The sequence below is a fragment of the Hylobates moloch genome, unplaced genomic scaffold, assembly GCF_009828535.3.
Source record: "Hylobates moloch isolate HMO894 unplaced genomic scaffold, HMol_V3 SCAFFOLD_1, whole genome shotgun sequence".
In the NCBI taxonomy this organism is placed as follows: domain Eukaryota; kingdom Metazoa; phylum Chordata; class Mammalia; order Primates; family Hylobatidae; genus Hylobates; species Hylobates moloch.
The window spans coordinates 38557737-38572052 of NW_026652276.1; the positions used below are offsets into that span (position 1 = coordinate 38557737).

A 14316-nucleotide genomic window follows, 5' to 3' on the forward strand; every position below is an offset into this window, starting at 1 on the left:
CCTGGAACCAGTCCCCCTGGTGCCAAGGGACAACTGTAATTTCAAACTTACAGAAAAGTTGTAAGAAGAATATAAACAGCCTCCAGGCCAGGCGTGGTGGCTTACGCCTGTAATTCCAGCACTTTGGGAGGCCGAGGCAGGCGAATCACCTGAGGTTGGGAGTTCGAGACCAGCCTGACCAACGTGGAGAAACCCTTTCTCTACTAAAAATACAAAATTAGCTGGACATGGTGATGCATGCCTGTAACCCCAGTGTGTGTGTGTGTGTGTGTGTGTGTGTGTGTGTATATATTTTTTTAGACACAGTCTCGCTCTGTCACCCAGGCTGGAGCGCAGTGGCACTATCTCAGCTCACTACAAGCTCTGCCTCCCGGGTTCACGCCATTCTCCTGCCTCAGCCTCCCGAGTAGCTGGGACTACAGGTGCCCGCTACCACGCCTGGCTAATTTTTTTGTATTTTTTTGTATTTTTTTTTTTTTAAGTAGGGACGGGGTTTCACCGTGTTAGCCAGGATGGTCTTGATCTCCTGACCTCGTGATCCGCCCGCCTCAGCCTCCCAAAGTGCTGGGATTGCAGGCGTGAGCCACCGCGCCCAGCCTCAGTGTATATTTCTTAAGATCAAAGATGTTCTCTTATGTCACTGCAAAACTGTTATCAAAATCAGGAAATGTAACATTGATTCAATACTGTGGTCTAATCCACAGTCATATTTTGTCAGCTGTTCCAACATTGTCTTTATGGCTATGTTTAGGTATTTTCCCTGGGTCTAAGATCCAGTCCAGGTTCAAGCATTGTGTTTAGTTGTCATGTCTCTTTAAGTTCCATTGAATATGGAACATTACCTTAGCTTTTCTTTGTTTCTTGGCCATCACACTATTGAAAAGTGTTGGCCAATTATTTTGTAAAATGTCTCTTATGATTTGATTCAGGTACTGCATTTTTTGCAGGAATACTACAGTGATGTTATATCCTTCCCAATGCATTATAACTGGAACCCTCTGATGTTGGTTTGCCTCTGTAGTGATGATATTTTGGTCACTTGGTTAAGGTTGTCTTCTGAGTAATTTGTGGGGAAATATTTTGAGAGTATATGTCATCAAATTTTCACCTACTAGTTTTAGCCTCTATTGATGATTCTTGCCTTGATTTTTTAAAACTTAGCAACTTGGTTTTTAAATTACTTTTAAAATAAATACTTAGTAATTATAACAGTGGTTGCAAAATGGTGATTTTTTTTTTTGTCATTTCATGTACATTAAGTAGTTGGCATTCTACAGTAAGGAAGAGCTTTATTCTTTACTGTGTATATTTTATTTAATTCACTATGGATTTTATGGCCAGGCATGGTGGCGCACACCTGTAATCCCAGCACTTTGGGAGGCCGAGGTGGGTGGATCACCTGAGGTCAGGAGTTCAAGACCAGCCTGGTCAACATGGTGAAACCCTGTCTCTACTAAAAATAAAAAAATTAGCCGGGTGTGGTGGCAGGCGCCTGTAATCCCAGCTGCTTGGGAGTCTGGGGCAGGAGAATCACTTGAACCTGGGAGGTGGAGGTTGCAATGAGTTGAGATTGTGCCATTGCACTCCAGCCTGGGCAATCCAGAGATTGTGTCCCGCACCTGGCTCGGAGGGTCCTATGCCCACGGAGTCTCGCTGATAGCTAGCACAGCAGTCTGAGATCAAGCTGCAAGGCGGCAGCGAGGCTGGGGGAGGGGCGCCCGCCATTGCCCAGGCTTGCTTAGGTAAACGAAGCAGCCAGGAAGCTCGAACTGGGTGGAGCCCACCACAGCTCAAGGAGGCCTGCCTGCCTCTATAGGCTCCACCTCTGGGGGCAGGGCACAGACAAACAAAAACTCAGCAAGAACCTCCACAGACTTAAAGGTCCCTGTCTGACTGACAGCTTTGAAGAGAGTAGTGGTTCTCCCAGCACGCAGCTGGAGATCTGAGAACGGACAGACTGCCTCCTAAAGTGGGTCCCTCACCCCTGAGCAGCCTAACTGGGAGGCACCCCCCCAGTAGGGACAGACTGACACCTCATTCAACCGGGTACTCCTCTGAGACAAAACTTTCAGACGAACTATCAGACAGCTGAATTTGTGGTCTCACGAAAATCCGCTGTTCTGCAGCCACCGCTGCTGACACCCAGCCAAACAGGATCTGGAGTGGACCTCTAGTAAACTCCAACAGACCTGCAGCTGAGGGTCCTGTCTGGTAGAAGGAAAACTAACAAACAGAAAGGACATCCACACCAAAAACCCATCTGTACATCTCCATCATCAAAGACCAAAAGTAGATAAATCCACAAAGATGGGGAAAAAACAGAACAAAAAAACTGGAAACTCTAAAAAACAGAGCACCTCTCCTCCTCCAAAGGAACGCAGTTCCTCACCAGCAACGGAACAAAGCTGGATGGAGGATGACTTTGATGAGTTGAGAGAAGAAGGCTTCAGACGATCAAACTACTCTGAGCTACGAGAGGAAATTCAAAACAATAGCAAAGAAGTTAAAAACTTTGAAAAAATATTAGAAGAATGGATAACTAGAATAACCAATGGAGAGAAGGGCTTAAAGGAGCTGATGGAGCTGAAAGCCAAGTTTCGAGAACTACGCGAAGATTGCAGAAGCCTCAGTAGCAGATGCGATCAACTGGAAGAAAGGGTATCGCTGATGGAAGATGAAATGAATGAAATGAAGAGAGAAGGGAAGTTTAGAGAAAAAAGAATAAAAAGAAATGAACAAAGCCTCCGAGAAATTTGGGACTATGTGAAAAGACCAAACCTACGTCTGATTGGTGTACCTGAAAATGATGGGGAGAATGGAACCAAGTTGGAAAACACTCTGCAAGATATTATCCAGGAGAACTTCCCCAATCTAGCAAGGCAGGCCAGCATTCAGATTCAGGAAATACAGAGAACGCCACAAAGATACTCCTCGAGAAGGGCAACTCCAAGACACATAATTGTCAGATTCACCAAAGTTGAAATGAAGGAAAAAATGTTAAGGGCAGCCAGAGAGAAAGGTCGGGTTACCCACAAAGGGAAGCCCATCAGACTAACAGCTGATCTCTCAGCAGAAACTCTACAAGCCAGAAGAGAGTGGGGGCCGATATTCAACATTCTTAAAGAAAAGAATTTTCAACCCAGAATTTGCTATCCCACCAAACTAAGCTTCATAAGTGAAGGAGAAATAAAATACTTTACAGACAAGCAAACGCTGAGTGATTTTGTCACCACCAGGCCTGCCCTAAAAGAGCTCCTGAAGGAAGCACTAAACATGGAAAGGAACAACCGGTACCAGCCACTGCAAAAACATGCCAAATTGTAAAGACCATCGAGGCTAGGAAGAAACAATAGCAACTAACGAGCAAAATAACCAACTAACATCATAATGACAGGATCAGATTCACACATAACAATATTAACGTTAAATGTCAATGGGCTAAATGCTCCAATCAAAAGACACAGACTGGCAAACTGGATAAGGAGTCAGGACCCATCAGTGTGCTGTATTCAGGAAACCCATCTCACGTGCAGAGACACACATAGACTCAAAATAAAGGGATGGAGGAAGATCTATCAAGCAACTGGAAAACAAAAAAAGGCAGGGGTTGCAATCCTAGTCTCTGATAAAATAGACTTTAAACCAACAAAGATCAAAAGAGACAAAGAAGGCCATTACATAATGGTAAAGGGATCAATTCAACAAGAAGAGCTAACTATCCTAAATATATATGCACCCAACACAGGAGCACCCAGATTCATAAAGCAAGTCCTCAGTGACCTACAAAGGGACTTAAACTCCCACACAATAATAATGGGAGATTTTAACACCCCACTGTCAACATTAGACAGATCAACGAGACAGAAAGTTAACAAGGATATCCAGGAATTGAACTCAGCTCTACATAAAGTGGACCTAATAGACATCTACAGAACTCTCCACCCCAAGTCAACAGAATATACATTTTTTTCAGCACCACACCACACCTATTCCAAAATTGACCACATAGTTGGAAGTAAAGCTCTCCTCAGCAAATGTAAAAGAACAGAAATTATAACAAACTGTCTCTCAGACCACAGTGCAATCAAACTAGAACTCAGGATTAAGAAACTCACTCAAAACCGCTCAACTACATGGAAACTGAACAACCTGCTCCTGAATGACTATTGGGTACATAATGAAATGAAGGCAGAAATAAAGATGTTCTTTGAAACCAACGAGAACAAAGACACAACATACCAGAATCTCTGGGACACATTCAAAGCAGTGTGTAGAGGGAAATTTATAGCACTAAATGCCCACAAGAGAAAGCAGGAAAGATCCAAAATTGACACCCTAACATCACAATTAAAAGAACTAGAAAAGCAAGAGCAAACACATTCAAAAGCTAGCAGAAGGCTAGAAATAACTAAAATCAGAGCAGAACTGAAGGAAATAGAGACACAAAAAACCCTTCAAAAAATTAATGAATCCAGGAGCTGGTTTTTTGAAAAGATCAACAAAATTGATGGACCGCTAGCAAGACTAATAAAGAAGAAAAGAGAGAAGAATCAAATAGATGCAATAAAAAACGAAAAAGGGGATATCACCACCGATCCCACAGAAATACAATCTACCATCAGAGAATACTACAAACACCTCTATGCAAATAAACTAGAAAATCTAGAAGAAATGGATAAATTCCTCGACAAATACACCCTCCCAAGACTAAACCAGGAAGAAGTTGAATCTCTGAATAGACCAATAACAGGTTCTGAAATTGTGGCAATAATCAATAGCTTACCAACCAAAAAGAGTCCAGGACCTGACGGATTCACAGCTGAATTCTACCAGAGGTACAAGGAGGAACTGGTACCATTCCTTCTGAAACTATTCCAATCGATAGAAAAAGAGGGAATCCTCCCTAACACATTTTATGAAGCCAGCATCGTCCTGATACCAAAACCTGGCAGAGACATAACCAAAAAAGAGAATTTCAGACCAATATCCTTGATGAACATTGATGCAAAAATCCTCAATAAAATACTGGCAAACCGAATCCAGCAGCACATCAAAAAGCTTATCCACCATGATCAAGTGGGCTTCATCCCTGGGATGCAAGGCTGGTTCAACATACGCAAATCAATAAATGTAATCCAGCATATAAACAGAACCAAAGACAAAAACCACATGATTATCTCAATAGATGCAGAAAAGGCCTTTGACAAAATTCAACAACCCTTCATGCTAAAAACTCTCAATAAATTAGGTATTGATGGGACGTATCTCAAGATAATAAGAGCTATCTATGACAAACCCACAGCCAATATCATACTGAATGGGCAAAAACTGGAAGCATTCCCTCTGAAAACTGGCACAAGACAGGGATGCCCTCTCTCACCGCTCCTATTCAACATAGTCCTGGAAGTTCTGGCCAGAGCAATCAGGCAGGAGAAGGAAATAAAGGGTATTCAACTAGGAAAAGAGGAAGTCAAATTGTCCCTGTTTGCAGATGACATGATTGTATATCTAGAAAACCCCATTGTCTCAGCCCCAAATCTCCTTAAGCTGATTAGCAACTTCAGCAAAGTCTCAGGATACAAAATTAATGTACAAAAATCACAAGCATTCTTGTACACCAATAACAGACAAACAGAGAGCCAAATCATGAGTGAACTCCCATTCACAATTGCTTCAAAGAGAATAAAATACCTAGGAATCCAACTTACAAGGGATGTGAAGGACCTCTTCAAGGAGAACTACAAACCACTGCTCAATGAAATAAAAGAGGATACAAACAAATGGAAGAACATTCCATGCTCATGGGTTGGAAGAATCAATATCGTGAAAATGGCCATACTGCCCAAGGTAATTTATAGATTCAATGCCATCCCCATCAAGCTACCAATGACTTTCTTCACAGAATTGGAAAAAACTACTTTAAAGTTCATATGGAACCAAAAAAGAGCCCGCATCGCCAAGTCAATCCTAAGCCAAAAGAACAAAGCTGGAGGCATCACGCTACCTGACTTTAAACTATACTACAAGGCTACAGTAACCAAAACAGCATAGTACTGGTACCACAACAGAGACATAGATCAATGGAACAGAACAGAGCCCTCAGAAATGACGCCGCATAGCTACAACTATCTGATCTTTGACAAACCTGACAAAAACAAGAAATGGGGAAAGGATTCCCCATTTAATAAATGGTGCTGGGAAAACTGGCTAGCCATATGTAGAAAGCTGAAACTGGATCCCTTCCTTACACCTTATACAAAAATTAATTCAAGATGGATTAAAGACTTATATGTTAGACCTAAAACCATTAAAATCCTACAAGAAAACCTAGGCAATACCATTCTGGACATAGGCGTGGGCAAGGACTTCATGTCTAAAACACCAAAAGCAATGGCAACAAAAGCAAAAATTGACAAATGGGATCTCATTAAACTAAAGAGCTTCTGCACAGCAAAAGAAACTATCATCAGAGTGAACAGGCAACCTACAGAATGGGAGAAAATTTTTGCAACCTACTCATCTGACAAAGGGCTAATATCCAGAATCTACAATGAACTCAAACAAATTTACAAGAAAAAAACAAACAACCCCATCAAAAAGTGGGCAGAGGACATGAACAGACACTTTTCAAAAGAAGACATTTATGCAGCCAAAAAACACATGAAGAAATGCTCATCATCACTGGCCATCAGAGAAATGCAAATCAAAACCACAGTGAGATACCATCTCACACCAGTTAGAATGGCCATCATTAAAAAATCAGGAAACAATAGGTGCTGGAGAGGATGTGGAGAAATAGGAACACTTTTACACTGTTGGTGGGACTGTAAACTAGTTCAACCATTGTGGAAGTCAGTGTGGCGATTCCTCAGGGATCTCGAACTAGAAATACCATTTGACCCAGCCATCCCATTACTGGGTATATACCCAAAGGACTGTAAATCATGCTGCTATAAAGACACATGCACACGTATGTTTATTGCAGCACTATTCACAATAGCAAAGAGTTGGAACCAACCCAAATGTCCAACAACGATAGACTGGATTAAGAAAATGTGGCACATATACACCATGGAATACTATGCAGCCATAAAAAATGATGAGTTCGTGTCCTTTGTAGGGACATGGATGAAACTGGAAAACATCATTCTCAGTAAACTATCGCAAGGACAAAAAACCAAACACCGCATGTTCTCACTCATAGGTGGGAATTGAACAATGAGAACTCATGGACACAGGAAGGGGAACATCACACTCCGGGGACTGTTGTGGGGTGGGGGGAGGGGGGAGGGACAGCATTAGGAGATACACCTAATGCTAAATGACGAGTTAATGGGTGCAGGAAATCAACATGGCACATGGATACATATGTAACAAACCTGCACATTGTGCACATGTACCCTAAAACCCTAAAGTATAATAAAAAAAAAAAAAAGAAAGTTCATCTAAAAATATATTTTATATATATATAATATATATATTGTATATATTTTATATATGTTATATATATATTTTATATATATATGCCATATATATACCCAAAATATAAATATATGTATATATGGATTTTATTCAGTGGATTATAATTTGTTTCTATCATAATTTATTTCAATATTTAACTTTTCACAGATTAGGCCTCTGATCTGGGCCTTCAGGCTAGTTCCCATGTCCATTTGACATGTGCCTATCATTAATTGAGGACTTTTTTGCCACGAGATGATGTTCTAGAGGCTCATCTTGTTTTTTTTTTTTGTTTGTTTGTTTGTTTGAGACGGAGTCTCTGTCACCCAGGCTCTGGAGTGTGCAGTGGCATGATCTCGGCTCACTGCAAGATCTCATCTTGTATTTTTCCCTGCCCAACCCTGGAATTATTACTCCAGGTACCTGTTACTTTTTGTGTAGAGTATATACAGTATTTTGAAACCCAAAACTGGGAAGTAAGTGTGCTAATTAATTACCTGGTGTCATTGCCACCAGGCTTTTTCAGTGGACATACCTACAAACACATATACACATATCTCTGTCTTTATTTCTGTCCATCTTTTTGTCTGTTTGAAACCTTGAGTTTATTTATACTGATAATTCAATACCTAATCCAAATGACTTCCAAGCTATAGGCTACAGCTATTTGGCACCCCCTTTCCTCTCAAAGCATGTTTTGCCTCTGAGATTGGATTTCTTGCCAGTGCATTTGTCCATCTGGTAGGGGAATAGGTAGGACAAAAGTGAAGAAAAATACTGCTGCCTTCCTCGTGAGGCTTTCCATAGTTTCAAGACCGTTTTCGCTAAGAGTGAATGAAGTTGCAGCTTCTACTTCTAGTTGAGGCTGGAGTGGACATGCACAATATCAGCTGTCTGCAAAAATAACTGAATAGCTACACTATGTAGTATAACAGAAAATGGTCTGAAGTGTGGAGCAGCCGTGTGTGTGTGTGTGCGCACGCGCGTGTGTGTGTATAGTAACTATTCATTTGCTAGGGCTGCAGTAACAAATTACTGCACACTGAGTGGCTTAAAGCAACAGAACTTTACTGTCTCACAGCTCTTAAAATTGGGAAGCTGGAATATAAACAACACAATCTTAATTATTTGTTGTTTTTCAGTTTTTGTAGTTTTTTATCTACTCTGGTTTCAGATAATGTTTTATGGCATATTGTGTAATAGTTAATTATAAGATAATCAGAACTTTTTATTTATAGGGATGTTAGGGGTTTCTTTGTAGAGCATTGAACTAAATTGTTTTTTTCCACTTTAGTGATATGGTTTGGCTGTTTCCCACCCAAATCTCAACTTCAGTTGTATCTCTCAGAATTCCTCTGTGTTGTGGGAGGGACCCAGGGGGAGGTAATTTAATCATGGGGGCCAGTCTTTCTTGTGCTAGTCTTGTGATAGCGAATAAGTCTCACAAGATCTAATGGGTTTGTCAGGGGTTTCTTTCCACTTTTGCTTCTTCCACATTTTCTCTTGCCACCGCCATGTAAGAAGTGCCTTTTGCCTCCCGCCATGATTCTGAGACCTCCCCAGCCATGTGGAACTGTAAGTCCAATTAAACCTCTTTTTCTTCCCAATCTCAGGTATGTCTTCATCAGCAGCCTGAAAATGGACTAATGCAGTAAATTGGTACCAGTAGAGTGTGGCATTGCTGAAAAGATACCCAAAAACGTGGACATGTCTTTGGAACTGGGTAACAGGCAGAGGCTGGAACAGTTTGGAGGGCTCAGAAGAAGATAGGAAAATGTAGGAAAGTGTGGAACTTCCTAGAGACTTGTTGAATGGCTTTGACAAAAATGCTGATAGTGATATGAACAATAAGATCCAAGCTGAGGTGGTCTCAGATGGAGATGAGGAACTTGTTGGGAACTGGAGCAAAGGTGACTCATTATGTTTTAGCAAAGACACCGGCGGCATTTTGCCCCTGCGCTAGAGACTTGTAGAACTTTGAAATTGAGAGAGATGATGTAGGGTATCTGATGGAAGAAATTTCAAAGCAGCAAAGCATTCAAAAGGTGACTTGGGTGCTATTAAAAGCATTCTGTTTTAAAAGAGAAACAGCATAAAAGTTCAGAAAATTTTCTGCCTGATGATGCAGTAGAAAAGAAAAACCTTTTTTTTTTTTTTTTTTAGGAGAAATTCAATCCAGCTGCAGAAATTTGCATAAATTGCAAGGAGCCTAATGTTAATCCCCAAGACCATGGGGAAAATGTCTCCAGGCCATGTCAGAGACCTTCACGACAGCCCCTTCCCATCACAGGGCCCAGAGGCCCAGGAGGAAAAAGTGGTTTCATGGGCCGGGCCCAGGGTCCCCATGCTGTGTGCCGCCTAGGGACTTGGTGCCCTGTGTCCCAGCCACTCTAGCTGTGGCTGAAAGAGGCCAACATAGAGCTCAGGCTGTGGCTTCAGATGGTGGAAGCCCCAAGCCTTGGCAGCTTCCACGTGGTGTTGAGCCTACAGGTGCACAGAAGACAAGAACTGAGGTTTAGAAACTTCAGCCTAGATTTCAGAAGATGTATAGAAACACCTGGATGCCTAGGCAAAAGTTTGCTGCAGGGGCAGGGCTCTCATGGAGAACCTCTCCTGGGACACTGTGGAAGGGAAATGTGGGGTCGGGGCCCCCACACAGAGTCCCTACTGGGGCACTGCCTAGTGGAGCTGGAGGGCTATCGTCCTCCAGACCCCAGAATGGTAGATCTACAGACAGCTTGCACTGTGCACCTGGAAAAGCCTCAGACACTCAATGCCAGCCCATGAAAGCAGCCAGGAGGGAGGCTGTACCCTGCAAAGCAACAGGGGCGGAACTGCCCAAGACCATGGGAACCCACCTTTTGCATCAGCATGACCAGCATGTGAGACCTGGAGTCAAAGGAAATCATTTTGGAGCTTTAAAATTTGGCTGCCCCACTGGATTTTGGACTTTCATGGGCCCTGTAACCCCTTTGTTTTGGCCAAGTTCTCCCATTTGGAACGGCTATATTTACCCAATACCTGTACCCCCATTGTATCTAGGAAGTAATTAGCTTGCTTTTGATTTTATAGGCTCATAGGCAGAAGGGACTTGCCTTGTCTCAGATGGGACTTTGGACTGTGGACTTTCAGGTTAATGCTGAAATTAGTTAAGACTTTGGGAGACTGTTGGGAAGGCATGATTGGTTTTGAAATGTGAGGATACGAGATTTGGAGGGGCCGAATGGTGTGGTTTGGCTGTGTCCCCACCCAAATCTCAACTTGAATTGTATCTCCCAGAATTCCTGTATGTTGTAGGAGGGGGCCAGGGGGAGGTAATTGAATCTCGGGGGCCAGTCTTTCTTGTGCTAATCTTGTGATAGTGAATAAGTTCATGGGATCTGATGGGTTTATCACGGGTTTCCACTTTTGCTTCTTCCACATTTTGTCTTGCCACCGCCATGATTCTGAGGCCCTCCCAGCCATGTGGAACTGTAAGTCCAGTTAAACCTCTTTCTTCCCAGTCTCTGTTATGTCTTTATCAGCAGCATGAAAACAGACTAATACAGATGGGGAGTTCCTGTTTGGGGTTTAATAGATTAAGAATATCCAATATTATGAAAATCTAATGTAAATAAAGGAATGCTTATGCTTATTCTCATTAAAATATGGTTCATATTTTTTTTGTTGTTGTTTGTTTTTGAGACAGAGTCTCGCTCTGTCGCCCAGGCTGGAATGCAATGGTGGGATCTCGGCTCACTGCAACCTCTGCCTCCTGGAATCAAGCGATTCTCCTGCCTTAGCCTCCCAAGTAGCTGGGATTGCAGGTGCCTGCCGGCCACTGTGTCTGGCTAATTTTTGTATTTTTAGTAGAGATGGGGTTTCACCATGTTAGGCTGGTCTTGAACTCCTGACCTAAGGTGATCCGCCTGCCGCGGCCTCCCAAAGTGCTGGGATTACAGGTGTAAACCACTGTGCCCGGCCTAGTTCATCATTCTGTAAAAGGAATTCTTTTTTTTTTTTTTTTTTTTTGGGATGGAGTCTCACTCTGTCGCCTAGGCTGAAGTGCAGTGGCGTGATCTCGGCTCACTGCAAGCTCCACCTCCAGGGTTCACGCCATTCTTCTGCCTCAGCCTCCCAAGCAGCTGGGACTACAGGCACCCACCACCACGCCCGGCTAATTTTTGTATTTTTAGTAGAGGCGGGGTTTCACTGTGTTAGCCAGGATGGTCTCAATCTCCTGACCTCGTGATCCGCCTGCCTCGGCCTCCCAAATTCTTTTTCTAAGGGGTTCATTTAAGTGCCTGATAAATAAAACATTAACAAAATTGCCTTTGAATTTGATTTATAACTCTTAGGCATTACAATCTCTACCAACTGTTAAAATACTTCTAGTTTGTTTTTATGCTTCATTACATGATCTTAAATTACTTCACAGTTAATATAGATGATAGTGAAGAGGATGTGTTAGTTACATCCTGGGTTGTCAGAAATGAAGGCTTAAATCAAAGAGATGGCATAAGGGTGTAAATCATCTTTCCTAGTACTTCTCTGTCCTCTGGGTAAAGAAGAATTTACCGTGACTGGCCCAAGAATAGCATACCTCTCTGTCAGGAAGGTTTGGTTCCATGTGGCAATTTTCCAAAACTGAGTTCCAGGTGTCAGCTCACTGTGAGGACCAGGCCATCCATGCAAGTTCCCTGGTAGCTAGTTAACTCAGGCTTGCTTCTATGAAGCCTCTGAATAGCACAGCACATTGCTTCCTTCTTAGTACCTTTCAACACGTAGGAGACCGTAGCTTCCTTTAAATTTGCTTTATGCACTGGTCTACAAAAGGAACTTTGTTGCTAGAGAATTTGTTAATCAGGATATCTTGCATCTGTCGTCCCAGCTACTCAGGGAGGCTGAGGCAGGAGGACTGCTTGAGCCCAGAAGGTCAAGGCTGCAGTGAGCCCTGTTCTCCTACAGTTAGTATTAATGTTCTTTGAAGTTATGGAATTTGTTTTTTGCCTTTTTTTTTTTCGCATAATGCTTAGCTTGATGCTTTGTAGGCAGAGTATTTTCGAAGGTTTGGATCCTAAGTAGAACCTTTCTGTAGGCCCTTTCTGTTGAGGGTCCCTAATCTACAGAGGAAACTTCAGTGATGGATATATAAAAAGCAACTTTTAACTTTTTTTTTTTTAACTCATCTACCTTATAAATTAAGAGCAAAAGTTATAAAATTATCTTTATTTTTTTAAGAGATGAGGTCTCACCGCCGGGTGCGGTGGCTCACGCCTGTAACCCAGCACTTTGGGAGGCCGAGGCGGGTGGATCACGAGGCCAGGAGATCGAGACCATTCTGGCTAACACGGTGAAACCCCGTCTCTACTAAAAAATACAAAAAAATTAGCGGGGCGTGGTGGCGGGCTCCTATAATCCCAGCTACTCAGGAGGCTGAGGCAGGAGAATGGCATGAACCCAGGAGGCGGAGCTTGCAGTGAGCCGAGATCGCGCCACAGCACTCCAGCCTGGGCCACAGAGCCAGACTCCGTCTCAAAAAAAAAAAAGAGATGAGGTCTCGCCATGTGGCCCAGGCTGGTCTCAAACTCCTGGGCTCAAGCAGTCTGCCCACCTTGGCCTCCCAAAGTGCTAGGATTACCAGCGTGAGCCACCATGCCTGGTCCTGCAAATTCATTTTTAAAACTTCCCAGACTGTTTATTAAATTCCCAGTTTCCATTTGGGCAATTTATAAATAATAGCACTTCATTCACAGCAGAACTAAAGGTCTTGTTTTAAAATAGTGTAGTTGTAGGTCATGAGAGAAAGAAACCAAGCATACCAGGCACTGCCCCATCTGATAAGTAATTAATCCCCTACAATTCTCTTTCCATTTCACATTATGAGTGTCCTACTTCTTTCCTTTCCTTTCCCTTCTCTGCTCTGACTTCCTCTCTCCTCCTTTTGATGAGTCCTCTTCCTCTTTTTGTGCCTTACTAAATTTAACATTTTTTTTCTTATTGTTTCTCTTGTCTGATTTAGGTTTCCTTCCTCTTGCTTTTATTTTGCAACAGTTGTAACTTGCACAGTTGGGGTACTCCTTGAACATGGAAGTCTTCACCTCCCTCCTGTCCCTTTCTCTAGTGCATGTTTTTCTTTAGAATTATTTTTCAGGTTAGAACAGCATAGGAGGTGTTTCTAAAACCATTTTTGTGAGAAAGCTACTGAAACATAACTGGAAATAAAGAACTAAAATTTATTTGTAAATGAATAACTGTGAGAGGAAGCATGAGACTATGGTAATGGAAGAGGAGTAATTGGGGTGTGTTAATGATGGATCCTCATGGTACCTAATTTCCTTATGGTTTTAAGGAATACTCATTCTAGTACTCATTTAAGGAGTCCACATTTACCTTTAACCAAATTGTGGTTACACAAAATGGCATTACTTATTGTCTTGCAAGAGCTCCCAGTAATTATTAAACAACATAGTTGTTTATACTTTGTTAAACTTAAGTGGGTATAAGCAATACCCTGGGTAACTTGTTGAAAATATTCCATCCTCTTGACATTAGTATTCAGGAGATCTTGAGTGGGCCATTTTAAAACTGACTTTAAAAGATGCACCCCAGGTAATTTCGATGCAGGCCATCAACAAACCACAATTGGAATAACATTGCCCTACAGGATAAAGTCCAAAGTTTTTGGTATGGCTTAGGATTTTGCCGCTTCCTCCTCTCCAGCCTCATTTTCCATGAGTCTACACCACCCATCCTATGCGTCAGAAATGCTAAGTCACTTTGAGTTCTAACACGTTGTTCTCACATCTTTATACCCTTGTATATGTTGGTTCCTCTGCCTAAAACACCCTTCTCCTTTCTTTTACATGTTCACTC

General features: G+C 42.3%; 1 protein-coding gene across 5 annotated transcripts in view; it reads left to right on the plus strand.

Annotated features, from left to right (window-relative positions):
- RAPH1 (Ras association (RalGDS/AF-6) and pleckstrin homology domains 1) overlaps positions 1–14316 on the plus strand; it is a 110882-nt gene that overhangs the window by 28857 nt on the left and 67709 nt on the right. For 3 of the 5 annotated variants that reach the window (XM_058439343.1, XM_058439346.1, XM_032754825.2), the window contains exon 1: positions 9479–10934. The exons of the other annotated variants lie outside the window; for them this stretch is intronic. In XM_058439343.1, the coding sequence (XP_058295326.1) occupies positions 10845–10934 (90 nt within the window). In that variant the 5' untranslated portion in view covers positions 9479–10844. Of the gene's footprint in view, positions 1–9478; positions 10935–14316 lie in introns of those variants that run through there. 5 annotated transcript variants of the gene reach the window in all.